A 17,784-nucleotide genomic window follows, 5' to 3' on the forward strand; every position below is an offset into this window, starting at 1 on the left:
CCAGCATTTTCACAAGAAGGGGCCATATGTAGGAGGGAGTGTGTCTGATTTCACTTAATGCTGTGTGTTGGTAATTACATCAGGCTGGAGGACCCTCCGTCGCCCTCCTCCATCCTCCTCCCCCTCTTCTCTGCACGGATCTGATTGGTCGCTGGGAGGCAGCCGGGACAGAAACTGCGTTGTCCTGGTGACCCGGCCTCTGAGGCTCGAGCCCGCTATAAAACCCCGCAGTCTCACGCAGGCGTGCCAAATGGGCTGTCAGATGCGATTTGGAGTAACAAGTGGATTTGACGTTTAGGCTTCTCACCATCGCGCTTGGAAAACCTTTTGGTAAGTTTTAAATTATTTATTTTTTACACTTTCTGATAGACAATTAGGGTTGTCTTGTCTACATATTCCTATGTCTGCCTTTTGTATGCCGAAACAAGTAATAAACATGCAGTTTATACAGATAATGGAAAACCACTGATCTTTTATTCCTCATTTGAAGCGAAGCAGCATAAAGAAAGTGGTTTTTTTACACGAAATGTAGGCTAGCTGTTAACTGTGTTTTTTAATGTTAAATGTCTGCAGCTTTTAGGATAAATATTTTTGCTTTTAAAGCTACAAGTTAATCAACGTCCAGTTGAACTTTTAGGCTTTAGACTATTAATCAAGCAAATACAATTGCAAACCGATTTTTTATATCAGTCGTTGTAACCGCCAAAAATGTTGCTTATCTTAAAACACATTGCATGAGATTAGCATTTTGGTGATCAGTCAATTAACTTAACCTTTCTCTTATCAGATCACTGTTCTGCACCTAGACCATGGACTCAGATACGAGCAGACCCTCATCTCCCGAAGAGGACGACATCTTCCTGGCCACCCTGAAAAAGTCAGTGCACGGCTTCTCCAGCGCAGTGTCCTCCTCTCAGATCGACGCTCTGTCGGAGTTGCACGGCCTCCACAGCTTCACCGCCGAAGACGAGGAGACCCTCGCTCGGCTGTCCAAAAAAGACCGAAAACTCCTTACAGAAAACGAGGTGCAGACCATCCGTCTCAAGATTAACAGCCGCGAGAGGAAAAGGATGCACGACCTCAACGTGGCCATGGACGGGCTCCGCGAGGTCATGCCCTATGCGCACGGACCCTCGGTGCGCAAGCTCTCCAAAATTGCCACCCTGCTTCTCGCCAGAAACTACATCCTGATGCTGAGCAACTCCCTGGAGGAGATGAAACGGCTGGTGAGCGAGATCTACGGCAGCGGCGGACACCACGGCGGCTTCCACCCAGCGGCTTGTGGGACTATGACACACGCGGGGCCCGTGCCGGGACACCCGGTGGTTCCTCACGCCTCTCACCCGGCTGTGCACCACCCGCTCCTCCCCCCGGCCGTCTCCTCCGCCTCTCTGTCCGCGCCGGGTATCTCCGTCGCTTCGGTCAGATCCCACCACGGACTCCTCAAAGCGCCCACACCAGGTGCAGGCCCCCTGGGCAGCAGCTTCCATCACTGGGGCGTGAGCACCGGGATGCCCTGTCCGTGCAGCATGTGCCAAATTCCGCCTCCGCATGTGAGCAGCATGAGCGCCATCCCCATGCCGAGGCTGACCAGCGACTCCAAGTGACTCCAAACTAACCGGAGACGAACTTTTGGGGCTATACAGACTCTCTCCCCTTGTTATTACTCTTTTTATTTATCTTTGTTGCTGAATTCGTTGCCTCAATGGAACCAGTAAAGAACAATGCATTGATTTCCCTCATCAGGACTTTGAGGTTTTGCAACTAACGTAGTGTTTTATGGTTATTAACATAAACTGTAACAGGTGTTTCTTCACAGAGCGCCTAAAACACAACTTCTGCTTTTTTTTTGGAAATCTTCAATTTGTGTGTCTCTCCATTTATCCACTAGATAAAAATGGAAAAGGTCATACCACAAATATAGATTGTAAATATGTAGATGGTTTATTCTGTTTAAATAGTCGGAGATATCTTATATAATTAGAGTCTTGTTAATGCGTTGGGAAGACCCCCCTCACATGATGCATCTGCTTTATTCTGTCCGTATTATTCAATTATTCTGTCCTTATTTTCTCCCTTGTAGTTTGTCATTCTCTGTCTGACCGAAACAATGACCACTTGTTTATTTTTTTATTAAAATGAAAATGATATTTATTTACTTATTTTGGACGGGAATGTCAGATGGATCTCTGATTATGTTGGGGTTTGAAATGTAAAATAAAGACGATTAATTGAAAAGAAAACATGTCTTTGATGTTTTATGTTATACATTTATAATATTTTCTTTTCTTCTAACCATTGAGTAGTTTACACAACAGAAGGATGGATATTCTAACTGAGATTTTAAAAGCAGCACTGACCCAAGGCCTTCAATTACACACTTTCAACACCAAACTGATCATTTATAAAAATATAAGATTTAAAAAGACACAAAAGTTCACAATTTCTTCCTTAAATGACTATTATAATACTGATTATAATTTTGAAATACTAAATATATATAAAATGATTGTATGTTATTAAAAAGAGAGTTGAGATTATTTTCACCTTAAAGAACACACTTCATTATTCTACTTAGCTTTTACTGACCATTCATAAATAACATTTAAATAACTTTATTTAAAAATTCTTAGCTAAATGACACTATTTTATGATTTTATAAGGAAAATTGATTTGACACAAATATTTCTTCTGGCAGCATATGTGCAGTGCTTCAAAATTCAGCCATGCAGGAGTAGCAACATGTAATAAGGGTGTTGTTCTTTTGAGAATTTTGGACTCTTAAAAGGTTAATCTTAATTGTTCCTATTTCAAGTCCCACATAGCACGGATGAATTACATCTAATAAAAACAGGAATTTCTTTCCTTAAAACAATAATATAGTTGGGGGAGTATAATTTATTTATTTAATACATATAATATACTCTTTTTCTTTTGTGATAATAGTAACAATTGCATGCAATGACTTCATGAAACAAACTTGTTCCTCATCCCTCCTGCTGGATGATCACAACAAAGTTTGTTGTGAGTCTGGTTGGAAAACAGTTTAATTTCAACCAAAAACCAAACAGTGATTAGTTAAAGCAATTCTGCAGGTTACGTGTTGTGATGAACAAAAATATACATTTATTACTTTTCCATTTTCATAACTGTGTGGCAAGAGGGCGACCTCTAATAACTGCATTTGGAGTCGCCAGCTTAGCGAAATAAGTGTGTAAACTGAGGATGATCACAGAAAGACTGTGATGAGTAAAGGCTGGTACACTTTAGGAAAAGGCAGCAGCTGCATAGCAGATTGTGCATGCTGTTGCAATGTTTTCTAAAGGCTTTTGAAGCTGGAACGATATGAACTAAATATCTGAATATTCATGCACGCATTTGTTTATTCGTCTCATTACTGGAATTGAATTATTCAAAGTCCTTCAGTGTTTTGTAGGACGTTTCAGAGGAAGAGGTCATTTGATGCAATACGGCAAAAATACAGTTTATTTGCAGGTAAGCTAGGAGACAATGATTTAAAAAGAAAAGTCTAAAAAAAATATTAGGCCATCTGAGAATGTATTTCCTCTTGATACTTTAATGTACTTTGCATGACTATTAGTAATCATCATCAACTCTCTTACTTCTTCGTCAAACTGATCCATATTAGCTTATTTGGCTGATCATACTTTACTACCAGTACAGTTGAGGTTCTGTTCGATAAAATAAGAAAGTATATAAGTGTCTATAAATAAGTGGCTTACTTTTTGAGATTCTGTCTTTTAGGTGTCTGCCAAACAGTTATTCACCAAAACGATGTATTCATTACTTAAAACCTAGTTTTTGTGTCAGTAAAATGGCCAATTCCACCGAAATGAAAAGTTGATCTGTCATCATGTGAGCCGTATTAGTCAACATATTAAGATGTTTCCCCATGGCAGTCGAGACATGTTTCTTATTTATAAATCTAACTTTGTGCTACTTTTTCAAACTCTGACTGCTGGAAAACTAAAAAGCAATCCCATTTCAATTAACAAACAATAACCTGCACATACAGGTGGATATAGACTAACACAACAATAATCCATACAGCTGTTATGGGAATAACAATCATTAAGATGCCTTATAAAGTCATAAGCTGTAGGATCATCTGTCTTAGAACATCTGCTTTACATCAAGTGTCTTCAAAGCCATCCGAGCACCATTGTCTGTGCAAAACACAGTTAACATGGATAATTAAGTATCATGTTGCAGACATAATGAGACTCCCCTTCCCCCCATGATTTGCTCTCTTTTGTCTTAAGTTCTTCATTAAATAACTCAGTATAATACATATTAAAAAATGTGAAAGATTCCCTTGTCAAAAAGTCATGATTACACAACAAACTGCACTCCATGACAGATGGATATAAATGAAAGAAAACAAAATCTGAGAAGCTTCAGTGTTTCTGGTCATAGATTTGAAAGACAATAGGCTATATCCAAAATTGATGCAAAGGCAACACATTTCAGTCGAAACCTTCTGCGCATTCTAACGTTTTATGACTTTACTTAAATAGGAATGGACAGAAATTCAAGAAGGAAAGAAATATAAAGTCACCTGGATTACATTTTAGAGGAAATGTTTCTAATGAACATACCTGCAAAGTGAACAAATATTCATACACTGTATGAATTTCACCAACAAATTATTTCGTTTGTTGATTCCGTCCCAAATAAAGCAACAAAAGAATTAACACTGATTTCATGGATATCAAAGAGCTCGCAGTGCTTGGTGGAGGTTAGGGAGAGATTGTAATGTTTTAAATATTCTAAATGAATCTTAAGAGCATATGAATATATATTGATATAACATTCAACCATGATCTTTTCTATTACTGTAACCAAATTAAATGCTGACCACCCATCAGACAATGGATTTTAAACCCAATCTAATGTGACATTCTTGCAATTTGACGGCCTTACCCACTTCCTCTTGAACTCCAACAATACTCTTGTGTTTCTCCACTCAAACATATTCCTCTTCTTATAATATCAGTGTTTACGGTATTTAAGACCTTTTGTTTTGGAAACATTTTGGAATAATTTGCAATCTCACTGTGTGTTCATGAGTTTTTCTTTCTATTAGAAATCCAGATTAACATCATGTTAAAGTTAAAAGAGAAACTGACTGAGTTGCATCTTTTCAGCTCAGCCTGAACACTGTGGTCAGAAGCAGCTGGGCTTCACATCGCTGTGCCTGGATTTGAATAAACAGCTCCTTATCCACTGTTGGTGGCAGGCTGACTTATCCATTGATGCTGAGAGTGTGAGGTTGATTCTGTCACAGTTTAAATATTCATAACTTTGGACAGAAGGGGAGCATCAGCCTAACACTGCTGTAACTGGATTTAAACCCTCGTGAAAAAAACGCACAGATGTACACCCTTTCAGCTCCGCGCATCGTGTTGTGTTAGCTGAAGGGATTAAAGATCGGTGGGATGCATCAAAGGTGGCGGAATAACAGAAAGAGAAACAGAGTCTATGATGCATCAGAGGAAGAATAAGAGAGAGGAGATAAACAAACAGAGAAGTGGTCCAAGACAAAGGCAGGATTTAACACTTACAAGGGAATAGATGGAGCTCTAAGGTGAATATGAGACCTCAGAGGTCACTCTTTCCCATGGGATCGATGTTTACTCCAACTCAGTCTCATCTGCCCATCTTAAACCACCATTACACACTGTGATGGACTAACACGCACAAAGAGACATGGCAGGCAACAAGTGGGAGCTTAGCTGAGTATTAAGCTGTTTTTATTTGAGTTGTTGACAACTCTTTTTTTTCGAGTTAAAGGAATAAATTATGCATATCACACATTCTTTCAAAAAGTTAGATGAGAACATTACTTTTTATGGCTGTTTAATGTAAACATTTGGCAAACAAGATATCACTTGGAAACTGAGTTTTAGAGATGCTGGTAGGTTGATTTTGTTGCCTTCAGAAGGAGCCATGCTTGCTGTTTCCCCGATGTTTTCAGCTTACGAAATGCATGAATGATATTGATCTTATTCGCTCAATCTCTTGCCAAAATAGTTTGACGGTCCACTACTTTGGTCTCAGCCATTGACGGACAATTTCTGACTTTGGTGATCCTCTGACTTTTCCACAGGCATCACCAGGAGTAGGACATTTCTGGTTTTAGGTGATATGTTTACAAGTGTTGGATATGGCTAAAACATTTTGTATAGACTTTTTATATTCCCCCTGACTTCTTTTGTTGGTGGTTCCAGGTACTGGTAAAACAATCCAGTCAGACACCAAAATACAGCCGTTTATAGTACTACTAAGATAAAGGAGAAAAATTGCAGAGTACACTTGTATTGAGGGAGACCTCGGATTTCCTGCAGGGTGATTCTTATCCTAGTCCTGCCACTGAAATTCAATTGATGATAAATAAGTTTACCATATTGGTTTCATGACTTTTACAAAAAACAGCACACAGGTGTTGATTTACGATAGACCTGATTTGGATCTGCTTTGTGATGGATTTTGGAAAGCCTCAAATGAACATAATTCATTTAAAATTGAATGTGGCCTAGCCTTTGCAATCTGAATATAGCATGTGTTGTCTTTATTTCTCAAGCTGTTGTGCAGGTTCTTTAGTGCCCAGCATCTAATTATTTTCCTTTTACAGACAATGCCTCATATCCTGATTGATTTTATGTCTAGGACAGTACTGTTAGTCTCGCATTAACAGGTTGGGTTGGAAAGGGTTTAGAGATAATTGCTGATAATGGGTCAATTATACAAACTGGATGGTCTGATACGTCATTGATTTAATTTTTTGTGGTGGAATTCTGGATTCATTCAATATGTTTTAGTTTTGTAACTTGACCATTAGTGCAGTCACTCCATTTAAAAAATCATCAGGATATTTTGCAAGCCAGTTTCTTAAGAACTTAACAATACTTGTGTTTGTGTTACTGTTCAATAATCTATGAAGCGCAGCAGATGAACTCCTCGATCGGGTGGATCAATGTGTTTAGTAAAAGCCCAGGGGGACAAAGACAGAAGGGTGTGAGAGTAAAGGAAAGCGAGAGAAACAAAGCGAGTGAGCAGAAGATCCATTGAGTGTGTTTTTTGTGGCTGAAGAATCGTCCCCAGTGGCTTTGAAAAGAGGGATAATCCTGTCAAGTAAGCAGACCTTTGGATATTCATGACTGGTCGAGCGGCTCCGTGGACTGAAGGAGGACACAGTCAGGATGGGATTAAACATCAAAGTGAATGTGAGGAGAGCAGGACTGGGACATGAATCAACCAATGCAGAAACACAGAGGTCTTAGAGGGGTGTGCTGGGGGCCAGTGGGGACCAGTTGTCTGATGGGTGGACAGCACTTTGAATGACTCCAGGATGAGGGCCTCCTAAATGCTTTTCAGGAGAGCGATATGGGGCGGTGTGTGCACCTGCCTCACAATCTGAGAAACATACAAGCATCGGATTTAGAAACAAAATAAGTTCTCATTAATGTCATCTTCAATCTGTTGATCCGCTGAGGAGGGGGACAATGTGACAGAAATGACCAAGGGATTACAAACCACTTATCTGCACACGTTGCTGGGCCTGTTCTTCAGGATTCAGACTATGACTATGCCTCCATGCACAAATCCAGGTCCATAAGAAGTCGTTGTACCAGTTTCTGGGGGCAGAGGTTGACTGGCCTGCACTGAGCCCTGACCTCAACCCTCTTCTCATCTTCGGGATGAACTGGAACATCGACTGTGTCCCAAACTCTATCACAGATCAGTGACCAACCTCACTGAGGCTCTTGTGGCGAATCCCTGCAGCCATGTTCCAAGTTTAGAAATGCTGAAAGAGGAGGCTGTTACCAGTCATGGATTTGGAATGACATTTGGAAAAACCTCATAGTTGTAATGTTTCGGCATCCACATACTGTACTTCTATTGGGTTTCTAATGTGTCTATTTCCATCCCAATACATTAGAGTTGACTGTAGTTGTTGGTGTTTAAAGCCTTTTCATTTTTGTTTAATTATCTTCAGCATATATTTCCAGATAAAATGTCCATTTGGTTACTGTGGCTCATCCAAATCCATATGTGTAAGGATTATTTTCCAACTAAATGTTGTCAAATAATCTCTAAAACGGTTGACACATTTTCAGTAAGCAACAAAAGAAAGATAAATGCATATATATATATATACATATACTGTATATGTTTTATGAATTGGAAAATTGCAAAATCCATCAGCATCTGCCAACATCCAACTTTATCTTTTCATGAAATCCCTCCACCTCTAAAATAAGCTTTAAAACACTTTACCTTGAAAAAGAGTTACGTTTAAAAGGAAAGCAATGTATGATGTATAGTCCAAAATATGCTTTCCAACATGATCCCACTCTCTATACACACCACATTCACATTTTGGAAACCAGCTAAATGTATGCATGTGCATCGTGTCAATGACGTCCCATATGGTAGGTCGACCATGTCGTGCTCGTGTCTGTCCGCCGGCAGTGGCCCTGCCAGCTCTGACTGCTGCTAGCAGCTGGGACTGTTGGACAAAGAAACTCAACCTGACAGGACTCGGGGAAACTAAAGTGATGTTGGGAAACACACAGGGTGTCTATAGAGTTGGCCAAAAATGTTTGAATTCAAGCTGTGACCTTTCTTAAGTCTTACATTGAGGGACATGGCTGTTTGGATGGATCAGTACTCACATCTTTTAAAGAAGACTTAAACCTCTTTAACTCACCAGTCAAAAGTATTTAAATTTGAAGAACAAAGGTGAAAACAAGATATGATGCCACTGCTCTTCTCTATTACAGTTTAAAAGTACGACAACATGCTCACTCAGCATTTTTACTCAAATCACTGCTGTGCTAAAGATCATCCTCACAAAGATACTTTAAGTCTCATGGTTTTTTTCAGTTTTTTACAGGCTTCAGTCTTTCTCTGGCTGAGGTGAAGTCGGTCTAGTGTGATGATTTCAGCCTCCACAGCAGCCATGCCACCCTGAGATGTTTTAATAACTACAAGCCCAATTTGTCAAGTTACTGAGGCCTGATATCACGTTGCACTGCAGCATATGCCTGCTCTCTGAGTTGTTGCCTCCCCAGGGTCCCCTGCTTCATAAATCAAATTAGCACTACAGTCCACATGGCTGTCATATGATTTACATGTGAGCTGGACGGGAGCAAACCAAAGTTATCAGGTCTGTTTCTAACCATTTAATTCATTCAAAATCCCCACAGAAAAAAGAACGTGTGAGTGACCTATACCACACTCTTAATAGTTAACAGTCCTCAGTGGGAGGCCAGTCATGCGTTTTCAAGAACATCTGTGATAAACCTGCTGTAGTTCAATCAGATCGGAGGCTGAATAGAAATGGAGAGTGGAGGCTGCTTCAGTCTGATCTCTCAGGTCTTAGCGAGGATTTTAAAGTGCTGAGAGGCTGTGAGGAGCAGCAGCACAGTGGGAGGTGAATGAGCTGCAGGAGGAGGAGGAGGAGGAGGTTGTGAGGCACAGAGGAGAGAATCTGGGCTGTCTCAAGGGGAGAAGGGGGTTTGTGTGTGTGTGTGTGTGTGTGTGTGTGTGTGTGTGTGTGTGTGTGTGTGTGTGTGTGTGTGTGTGTGTGTGTGTGTGTGTGTGTGTGTGTGTGTGATACAGGGTGTATAGGCTGACAGATGTGTCCATCAAGGCCTGAAAGAATCATCTTACATCGACTGCATCCATCTGCCAGCCTGGCGTGGCAAGATTTTGTGAAATCAGAACAATGTCTTGAAATGCAAAAATGATGATCCCCATTCATGAAACAAGTGGAAGGAAAGTTTTGAGGATTCGACTCAAAAACCAAAGTTTTCCAATGAAAAACTGAAAATTGAGAAAATGTTAACAATAAGCTACATCAGACATCTGAGTTTTAATTAAGCACTTTATAGTTTCAAATTTCTCCTTATCTGTGTTTGTTTTTATATTTCAGAAATATAAGAACTCATTTGTGTTAACTTGGTGTTGAAGATACTTAAAATCAGTCCGTAGTTTAATATAAAGAATTTGTGGTATAAAGAGTGGCTGGTTGTGTTTCGCCAACACCCAAAGTCTTTTGCCTTGAGCAAAGTTTTCATTTATCCACCGACACCATTAACACCCACTCATTCGCGGCGTAGCAAATTAGAGAAATTAGCACCGGACACCTTTCCTCTCCAGCAGTGTCTTTCTCTCCACACTCCCCGGTCAGCTGGGACATGTGATCCCTGCAGCGTGTCCTGGTTCTGCCTCTTGAGCGTCCACCGGCTGGCCGAGCGTGAAACGTGTCCAAAGGGAGGCATCCAGGGAAGAACCCAACCAGGGAAATTCAGCAAAAAATGTGGATGAGATTACTTTGTATTTACTAGTGATGTCCATACAGAAAGGCTAAACATATAACTGCAGGCAGAGACTTCACATCTAACACATTCAAGAGATTGAGCTTCTGGCCTTCAAATCCGGGTCCCAAAGGCCTGTCGGAAAATAAACAAGAAGTATTTTAAGCCAACCAGGCATTAAACAAAGAATGACTGCATCAATGAACACTTTTTTTGTTGTTGCCAAAGACACATTCAATGCTTGTTCCCCTTTCTGCTTCACATTCAGAAGTCTAATTTTCGGGATGTATCCTCATCCATCATACCGCTATCAGCTTTCACTTTAACAGTGACTTTGGTGTCGCTGCACCGCCCTCCATATAGATGGCAATAACCTCTGGAAACCCACCCTTGGCCTTGTACCGCCAATAAAAACCCAAAAGAAACATCTCAACCCGCCCCCTCAACATTTAGACTTTAACTAGGGGTGCTCCTGACCTCCATCGCACGGTGAGAAGAAGAAGAAGCTCTGTGTTTGACTTTGGACAAGGATTCCTGTGGACGTTTAGTGTCTGTGAATCCATCATTGTCACGGTTAAATAGGATCGGGGGTTTTAAGGATACTTTGTGGGGGACGGGTTAACTAACACTTTCCTATTAGCAACCACCATACAAATCCCTGGTGACATTGTTTCAAGAAGAACATCTGCTGTAACAATATACAATCACTGAGTTGGACTATGTTTGGAGTGAAGTTGAAATGGCTGCAACGAATGGAGAGTGCTGTGTTTGACTGTTGCAAAGAAATCAATGTAAAACTTTAGAAAACAATCAAGAAAAATAAGTGTTTATAAAGGACTGTCAATACATTCACATCATCAGACACAACATAAGAAGCAAGACAAATCAACGATAAACGTCAAGACAACAAAGTGTCGGAGGAGCACTTAGCAACCCTAAATATGAATGTGGCAAATGTCCATCTGTATTTAAACAAGCGCGACCAACTGAGCGTGTGCAGCTATTGAGAGTGAAGCATTTAGGCTCTCTTTCACAAAGGGCCCGAGGGCTAAAACCTTACACCCCTCCCACCTTCATTATCCCTGCTATGATCAGCACCAAATGCCGACTATCCCAGGCCAGCGCTCACAAAGCATGCTGGGAAGGACAAAAGCAGACCTTCAGCCGATTGGTTCCACCTTATTAACAGCTTGTAATCTTCTCATGTCTTTGGACAGGCCTCACAGAGCAGGAGTTAGGGCGAATAGACGAGTGTGTCCTCCGTTGCTGCTTTGATGCAGAGCAGCCTTTTCCCCTCTGAAAAGTCCTGCTCTGTTATATTTCCATTGTGGCCGCTGCACCTGTTTGCCCACAGGGACACATGGAGAAATCAGTCACTGGCAACTGTTAATTTCTCATTAGACTCTGCACATTGTAAACAGAAGACAGTTTGGTATGTGAAGACCGTAGCAGGTGCACCTCCTTGTTATAGTGGACTTTTATGTCTGTTACTTAATATAATAGGATTTTGTAAGTTGAATTGTTACTTACACTAAATTAATTAGTTGTTTTTAAGAAAGTCTGATTCAATTTGTTAACGTTTTTGATATTTGATTTGACTTTTAACAGCAGTTTGATTGGAGTTTTGAATTGGAAAAACAACAACTTTTAAACACATTTTTTTAACATATATTTATTTAATTCTACAAATGTCATGAGCCTTGTATACCGGAAGACTTTTTGTGCTCTTGTCTTGTAGGGTTATTTGCTTAGTTGCATCCATCCTCAATTAAGCGAGTTAATGTTTATTTATATTGCACAGATTCTGATTTGCCATTTTATGCAAGGCTAGCCAATGTTTAAACAGCAAGTGAGACAGTTGGTGAAAAACAGATGAGGACACAGAAAAATAATCGTCCCTATTTTGTGGAGCCTTCTTCAGACATTGTCAGCATAAGTCCTCCCGGCGAGGCAGAGAAAACACATCGACACACCATCAAGTGACACAAAAGAGCTCAATCAGACACCTGATGTAAATTGACTCCATTAAGTCAAGATTGCCTGTGTCTTGGGTTCATTTGTGAAACTGTCTTTATATTATCCAGTGAGGTGGATTGATAATTATACCAATTTGTATTCAATTAAAGAGCCAATAGAGGTTGTTTTGTGTGTGTGTGTGTGTGTGTGTGTGTGTGTGTGTGTGTGTGTGTGTGTTTGAACAAGGAAACGTCTGCCCTGATGGTCCAGCAAAGGAAGAATTCAGCTTTCTTTTTCTCCTTAAGAAAAACTGAATTTATCAGTAAGATTAAAGGGAGTAAACAATTCTAAGAAAATTGCTAAATATTTTGAAATGTAATTTGCAGTGTATATCCTGTTTAGTATGCCAAATTAGTCTCTGGTCAGTTTTAGTTTTGTACTTATTTATACTAAATCTTACATTTTGTAAAGGTTGTTTTCATTTTCCACAAATTCCAAAAAATGTTGGACAAACCTGGAGGTCCAACTTATTTATTTTAAACGTGTACACTTGTACAGCTGAAACCTCAGTTGAAACAGTAAGAACATATGTGCTCCATTAAGAATGACTCTGTTTAAATTGCTAAAAAAATACACAAAAATGAGCCTTATCCACACTGGAGTTTTTTTTTATTTCAGTGGTGTCACTTTGGGTGTATTTTTCATCCTGTATTGTGGGATAAATTGAGCCAGGAGTTTGGCTGAGGTGTCTTCCTGTTTGTCAGACGCAGGAAACGGCTGCACACAGACGAGGCATTTAGCTCCCAGGTGCAGACCCACCATTGGAGGGCCTTGCCCAGATGGATATTACTCCTTCCACCATAAAGACACTAGTCTTCCCTGCCCTGAAGCCCCCGGTACTCCTGCCCTGGTCCAGCCTCATCAAAAGGAGCCTGGAAGCTGGGAGGCGGATATGCTGGGCTGAACCCCAAATCAAGCTCACTTTTCTTTCCCTTGTAAGCAGAGGATAAAAAAAGTGGGGGAGGTGCGCCTTTCTGGTAGACACCAGCTTCTTTCTTTCTCCTCTTTTCTGACTTCTGTATGCGTGGCTCCTTGCAGGTGTCCTTTTTCTTCTATTGACACTGAAACCAGATCCCTGAATACAGTCAAAACCATCATGGCTTGTTTTCTTTCATGAGTCAGTTTATTACCCCTCATTGTTAGAGAGGCCCTCAGTCAAGAAACAAGGCACGCACACAAACACAACACACACACACAGACATGCACACATTCATCCTGGCTGCCTGCACTCTGTTCCCCTGCAGGTGCGAGGGCCATCCGCCTGCCTCTTTTCATGAGGCCCTCCCTTTCCTGTCCGTCTGCAGCCTTCCATTCAGCTTCAATCACAGCACCAGCCGGACGCCACCGGAGAACTGACAGGGAAGGGAAGCGCCTCCACACACATCTTTCACTTGTTGAACGACAAGAGAAAGAGCGGCTGGGGAGAAAAGAAAGGGTCTTCCTCCTCTGCATCTCCTTCTGCTTTCATCGTAAACAACTTGCTTTCTGTTTGTAACGGTGCTGTCCTTCCCCTCTTCCCCCTGCCTTCCTTTTCTCCCGCTCAGATGGGCTTTACAAGGAAAAGAGGGGGTGGAGGAGTGAAAAGGAGGAAGACGGCAAGGCTCCCTGTGCAACGGAGTGATGCTGAGGTCTTTTTGTGGCTCATGAATGGCACATTTGAGGTTTCCAGCCTTGCTCGGTGCCCCAAGCCAGCTTCACCTGTGGTTGGAGTCAATTGGCCTGTTGTCTGTACGTCTGGAACCGTGCCCAGCTCTCTGCCAGCCAATTTGGTTAGCGTAGCTCCTCAGAACTGAGCAACAATAACCTCCACCTCAAATCCATCAATTAACTACTTGCACACAATGATGTATCCATTCACTGTTTGCCAAAACTGTTCTCTGACACAATTAATACGCATGCTAATACTGATTATACCTGCCCTCTGTCACATAACAAAGTGCCGATTATCTTAATGGCATCTAAGTTGTTAAATGGCTGTAGAGGTGCATTCCATTAAGCCCACACTGTTGTGCCTTTTGCGAGTGCTTTCAATTAACTTCACACAAAGAAAAAGTAAAAGCAATGTTGCTCATGTTGTCAGGTGCTAACAAGAGTCTTCACTGGTGGCTTTTAGGCACAGTGTTGCTTTGAGCCAATGCTAACATCAATGTGCTAATATGCTCACAATTCAAACTCGCTGATCTCTAATGTACATCACACTCACTGTGTTAGAATGCTAACAATTACTAATTAGCACTAATGACAAAGTACAGCTGTACAGCTATACAAATGAAGCAACAGTAAAAGTATCTTATCATGCCAATAACTAATTAGTTATGACAGTCTATTTCACTATAATACTCTTCTTTTCTTTATGCTTCTTAACTTACTTTTACTTTAAGTACAAAACTAGTAAAACTATTTAGAAATTCAATGATCGTCACAAATGGAATTCACAAACGACTGGAAAAAATTATAATTTTGCTTTGATTTTCCAAATGCTTGGTATCGTAGCATTATGAATGTTTTGTCTTTTGTGTAAGACTTTTTGTATTCTGCTTATTAGTTTGACTTCATTGTACTGTAGCTTCACCGAGATTTACCAAGATTTAATTCTCTTTTACATGGGTGTCCTGGCAAAGATAGCAACAGCGAAAAGAACATTTGAAATATAAAATGTACACTAGCCCATAAAACGTTCCTATCTATTGCTCATGTTCAATTTGAGTTTCATTAAAGCCATCTTAAAAGTGAAAGCTCCATTTGGAATAATACAAAATGACAACACAACTTTCAAAATACAATGCATAAAAAACAATGTAGACTTAACTACTAACCACATACAGGATGTTAATTGGGTATTTTAATTTAGCTTATAGTTTTCTTGTGTGTGGTTTAGAAAAAGAGATCCTGATCTCATCATCTGTGGGATTAAGTAAATGATCCACTGATCCCATTTTCATTTTCTTGCCTTAATTAGTCTTAATTTTCACTGGGATTCTGCTAGTGTTGTAACCCTCTACCCGTTGTTTTTCATTTAACTATCAAATAAAATAAAAGTCAGATATATACATGTGTGTTTCTAAAGAGCACATCATGTGTCTGGGAGGAGTTGAGCTGAGGTGGGGGTATGTGAGGGCAGCATTTAGCTCACTTTTCAACTGTGTGAGCTGTCATTCTCACCACACGCAGCTGTGGAAATGAGACAAAACTGAGCTGCCACTTTAGGAAGCTCTCATTCACTCACTTGCTCAGCCAGAAACCTCTGAAGGCAAAAGTAAAAACTTCTGGTGACTCTTCATTGTGCTGGATGGCAGCTGTTTTCTGCAGCAGAGGGGAGATCAGCAGGTGGAGGAAATGAAGGTTTGATTTTTTTTCACTGTGTGGATTTTTAAAGAAGAATTTAAGTGTTTTTGCTTTGACCATTTTTTGTTTTTCTCTCAAACTTTATCTTTTGCTGAGGCAGTTTTTAAAGAAGACCAGACTATGAATGTGCTGTCAAACCCAGGGATCAGGGGGCAGGAGCAGTCTCTCCCTCTCTGTGGCCCCCGGTCGGTCCAGGACTTACCCCACTGCCCCCCAGGGTTCAGCTCCCGCCTGAATCCTGCCCCAATGCTCGGCCTCCAGAGCGGACAAAGACCGCCCAAGCCTCAGAGGGAGCTGAGCCAGGAGGAGCAGCAGGACCTCAGAAGGAAGATCAACAGCAGGGAGAGGAAACGCATGCAGGACTTGAACATCGCCATGGATTCTCTGAGGGAGGTCATGGTGCCGTATGCCTCCTCTCCATCCTCTGCCTCCCCCCCTCACTCCCACCAGGCCGGGGCCCCTCCAGGCCGCAGGCTCTCCAAGATCTCCACCCTGGTTCTGGCCAGGAACTACATCCTCCTCCTGGGGTCGTCTCTGCAGGAGATGCGGCGGCTGCTGGGGGAGGTGAGTGTGGGGATGGGGGTGAACACAGGACCGGTCCCCCGGCTGCTGCTCGCTGGAGGGTGGCCCCTCATCTCTGGCCCCAGTCAGCTCCTCCTCACCCAGGAGTCCCTCCTCACGTCAGCAGCCTCGTCCTCTTCCTCCTCGTTGGCATCTGCTGCTAAATGTCCCCTAATGTCCCCAGGCCACATGGAGGCCTCGCTGGCCCCTGTGCACTGGAGCTCTGCGGGGGCCTCCGGAGGGCCCCTGTGCCCCTGTGGAGTCTGCAGACTACCCAGATTTAACCACTCCAATCCGGTCCCAAGATTTCCAAAGTGACACTTCGGGGTTGAAGTTACTAAATGGACTTGATGACTGTTACCAGTGTGCCACGCTTTTTTATATGAATTGTTATTTCTAACATTTAGAAGATGTCTGTAATAATTGACTGCAATAACTCACTTTTTAAACCTGATGGATCCATTCTGTATTTGGAAGCCAGTGTCTTTTTATGTATAAGTTGATAAGTAAATGTAATAATGCCCGTTTTGTTTGAATTATATATATTTAAATACTTTTTAGGGAAGCTACTTCTATGCTTATTATTGGAAATGTGAGCTGTCATGACTGAGTGTTTGTTGCGTTTGATTAAAGTGATTTGCCTTTTTTGTTGGAAAACGGTCACAAAAATAGGGCCCTATAACTAGAGGGGTCCCAAATCAATACATTTTATGAAATAAAAAGTATGACGTATAACAGCAGTGAAAACACATTGTTGATTTCAGATGAGAGATATTTGTGTTTCTGTCTGTGCTTATCTCTCTGGTTTGAAGTAGGCTTGCTTGTTTTTTTAGACAGACCCAGCAGGCTCTTAATTCTATAGTATTGTGTATTTAAAAAATACACATATTGTTTTATGTCTGAATATATATGTTAGTTTCCTCATTATGTTCCACAAAATCCACCCATAACACCACATCAGTTTCTCGCTAATGTCGTCTCAACTGCATTAAGTTAAATTAAAGAAAAGCGGATGCTGCATTTATGCCAAACTAACTTGAGAAGTAATGCACTGGCTAAATTGTATTTTGTGCCGTTTCACGTTCATTGGTTCTTCACTGCTGACGAGGTGCTGAGCTTTAAAGCCTCCTTTACCCTCCACACCCCAAAATACTGAAACAGTCCTCATCCCTTCCTCTATTCATCACCCCAACAAGCAAAAGATCAAAAACCCACCCGTGTAATTACTGCTGCGCAGAAAGGAGGCCTTTTGATTATTAGCCCCCTCTCTTTCCTCCATCCTCAAATTCTTGATGTTTCTCTGTGTTAAGGTTCCGGGATGGGTGATTTGGTGTTACTCATTACACTCACTCCACAATATGTTCAAACGCCCAGAAAATGTGTCTCGCTGAATGGGGTTCACTCCTGCAAACTCACCACCCCTCTGGAAGAAAGCAGGCAGTCCCTTTCTGAGCGAGAATAAGAGGCACCGGTAGGAGGGAGGATATTCTCAGCCACAACCTGGCCCTTAGCACGG

At 41.4% G+C, this 17,784-nt stretch overlaps 2 protein-coding genes across 2 annotated transcripts; both read left to right on the top strand.

The window, feature by feature from the left end:
* The first annotated feature begins 255 nt into the window (after positions 1–255).
* On the top strand, positions 256–2,108 carry olig2 (oligodendrocyte lineage transcription factor 2). The gene is made up of 2 exons (XM_010774481.1): positions 256–330; positions 788–2,108. Exon 2 carries the CDS (start codon positions 810–812, stop codon positions 1,605–1,607), a length of 798 nt encoding a protein of 265 aa, XP_010772783.1. The 5' UTR covers positions 256–330; positions 788–809; the 3' UTR covers positions 1,608–2,108.
* A 13,413-nt stretch (positions 2,109–15,521) lies between these two features.
* Positions 15,522–17,091, top strand: olig1 (oligodendrocyte transcription factor 1). The gene has a single exon (XM_010774482.1). It carries the CDS (start codon positions 15,828–15,830, stop codon positions 16,584–16,586), a length of 759 nt encoding a protein of 252 aa, XP_010772784.1. The 5' UTR covers positions 15,522–15,827; the 3' UTR covers positions 16,587–17,091.
* The last annotated feature ends 693 nt before the right edge of the window (positions 17,092–17,784 follow it).

The sequence above is a fragment of the Notothenia coriiceps genome, unplaced genomic scaffold (assembly GCF_000735185.1).
Source record: "Notothenia coriiceps isolate Sejong01 unplaced genomic scaffold, NC01 NC01_scaffold00014021, whole genome shotgun sequence".
NCBI lineage: Eukaryota > Metazoa > Chordata > Actinopteri > Perciformes > Nototheniidae > Notothenia > Notothenia coriiceps.

What these genes read in the sequence shown, in the direction of transcription:
- olig2 (XM_010774481.1), top strand. Translation starts at nt 810, where the DNA reads ATGGACTCAGATACGAGCAGACCCTCATCTCCCGAAGAGGACGACATC.
- olig1 (XM_010774482.1), top strand. Translation starts at nt 15,828, where the DNA reads ATGAATGTGCTGTCAAACCCAGGGATCAGGGGGCAGGAGCAGTCTCTC.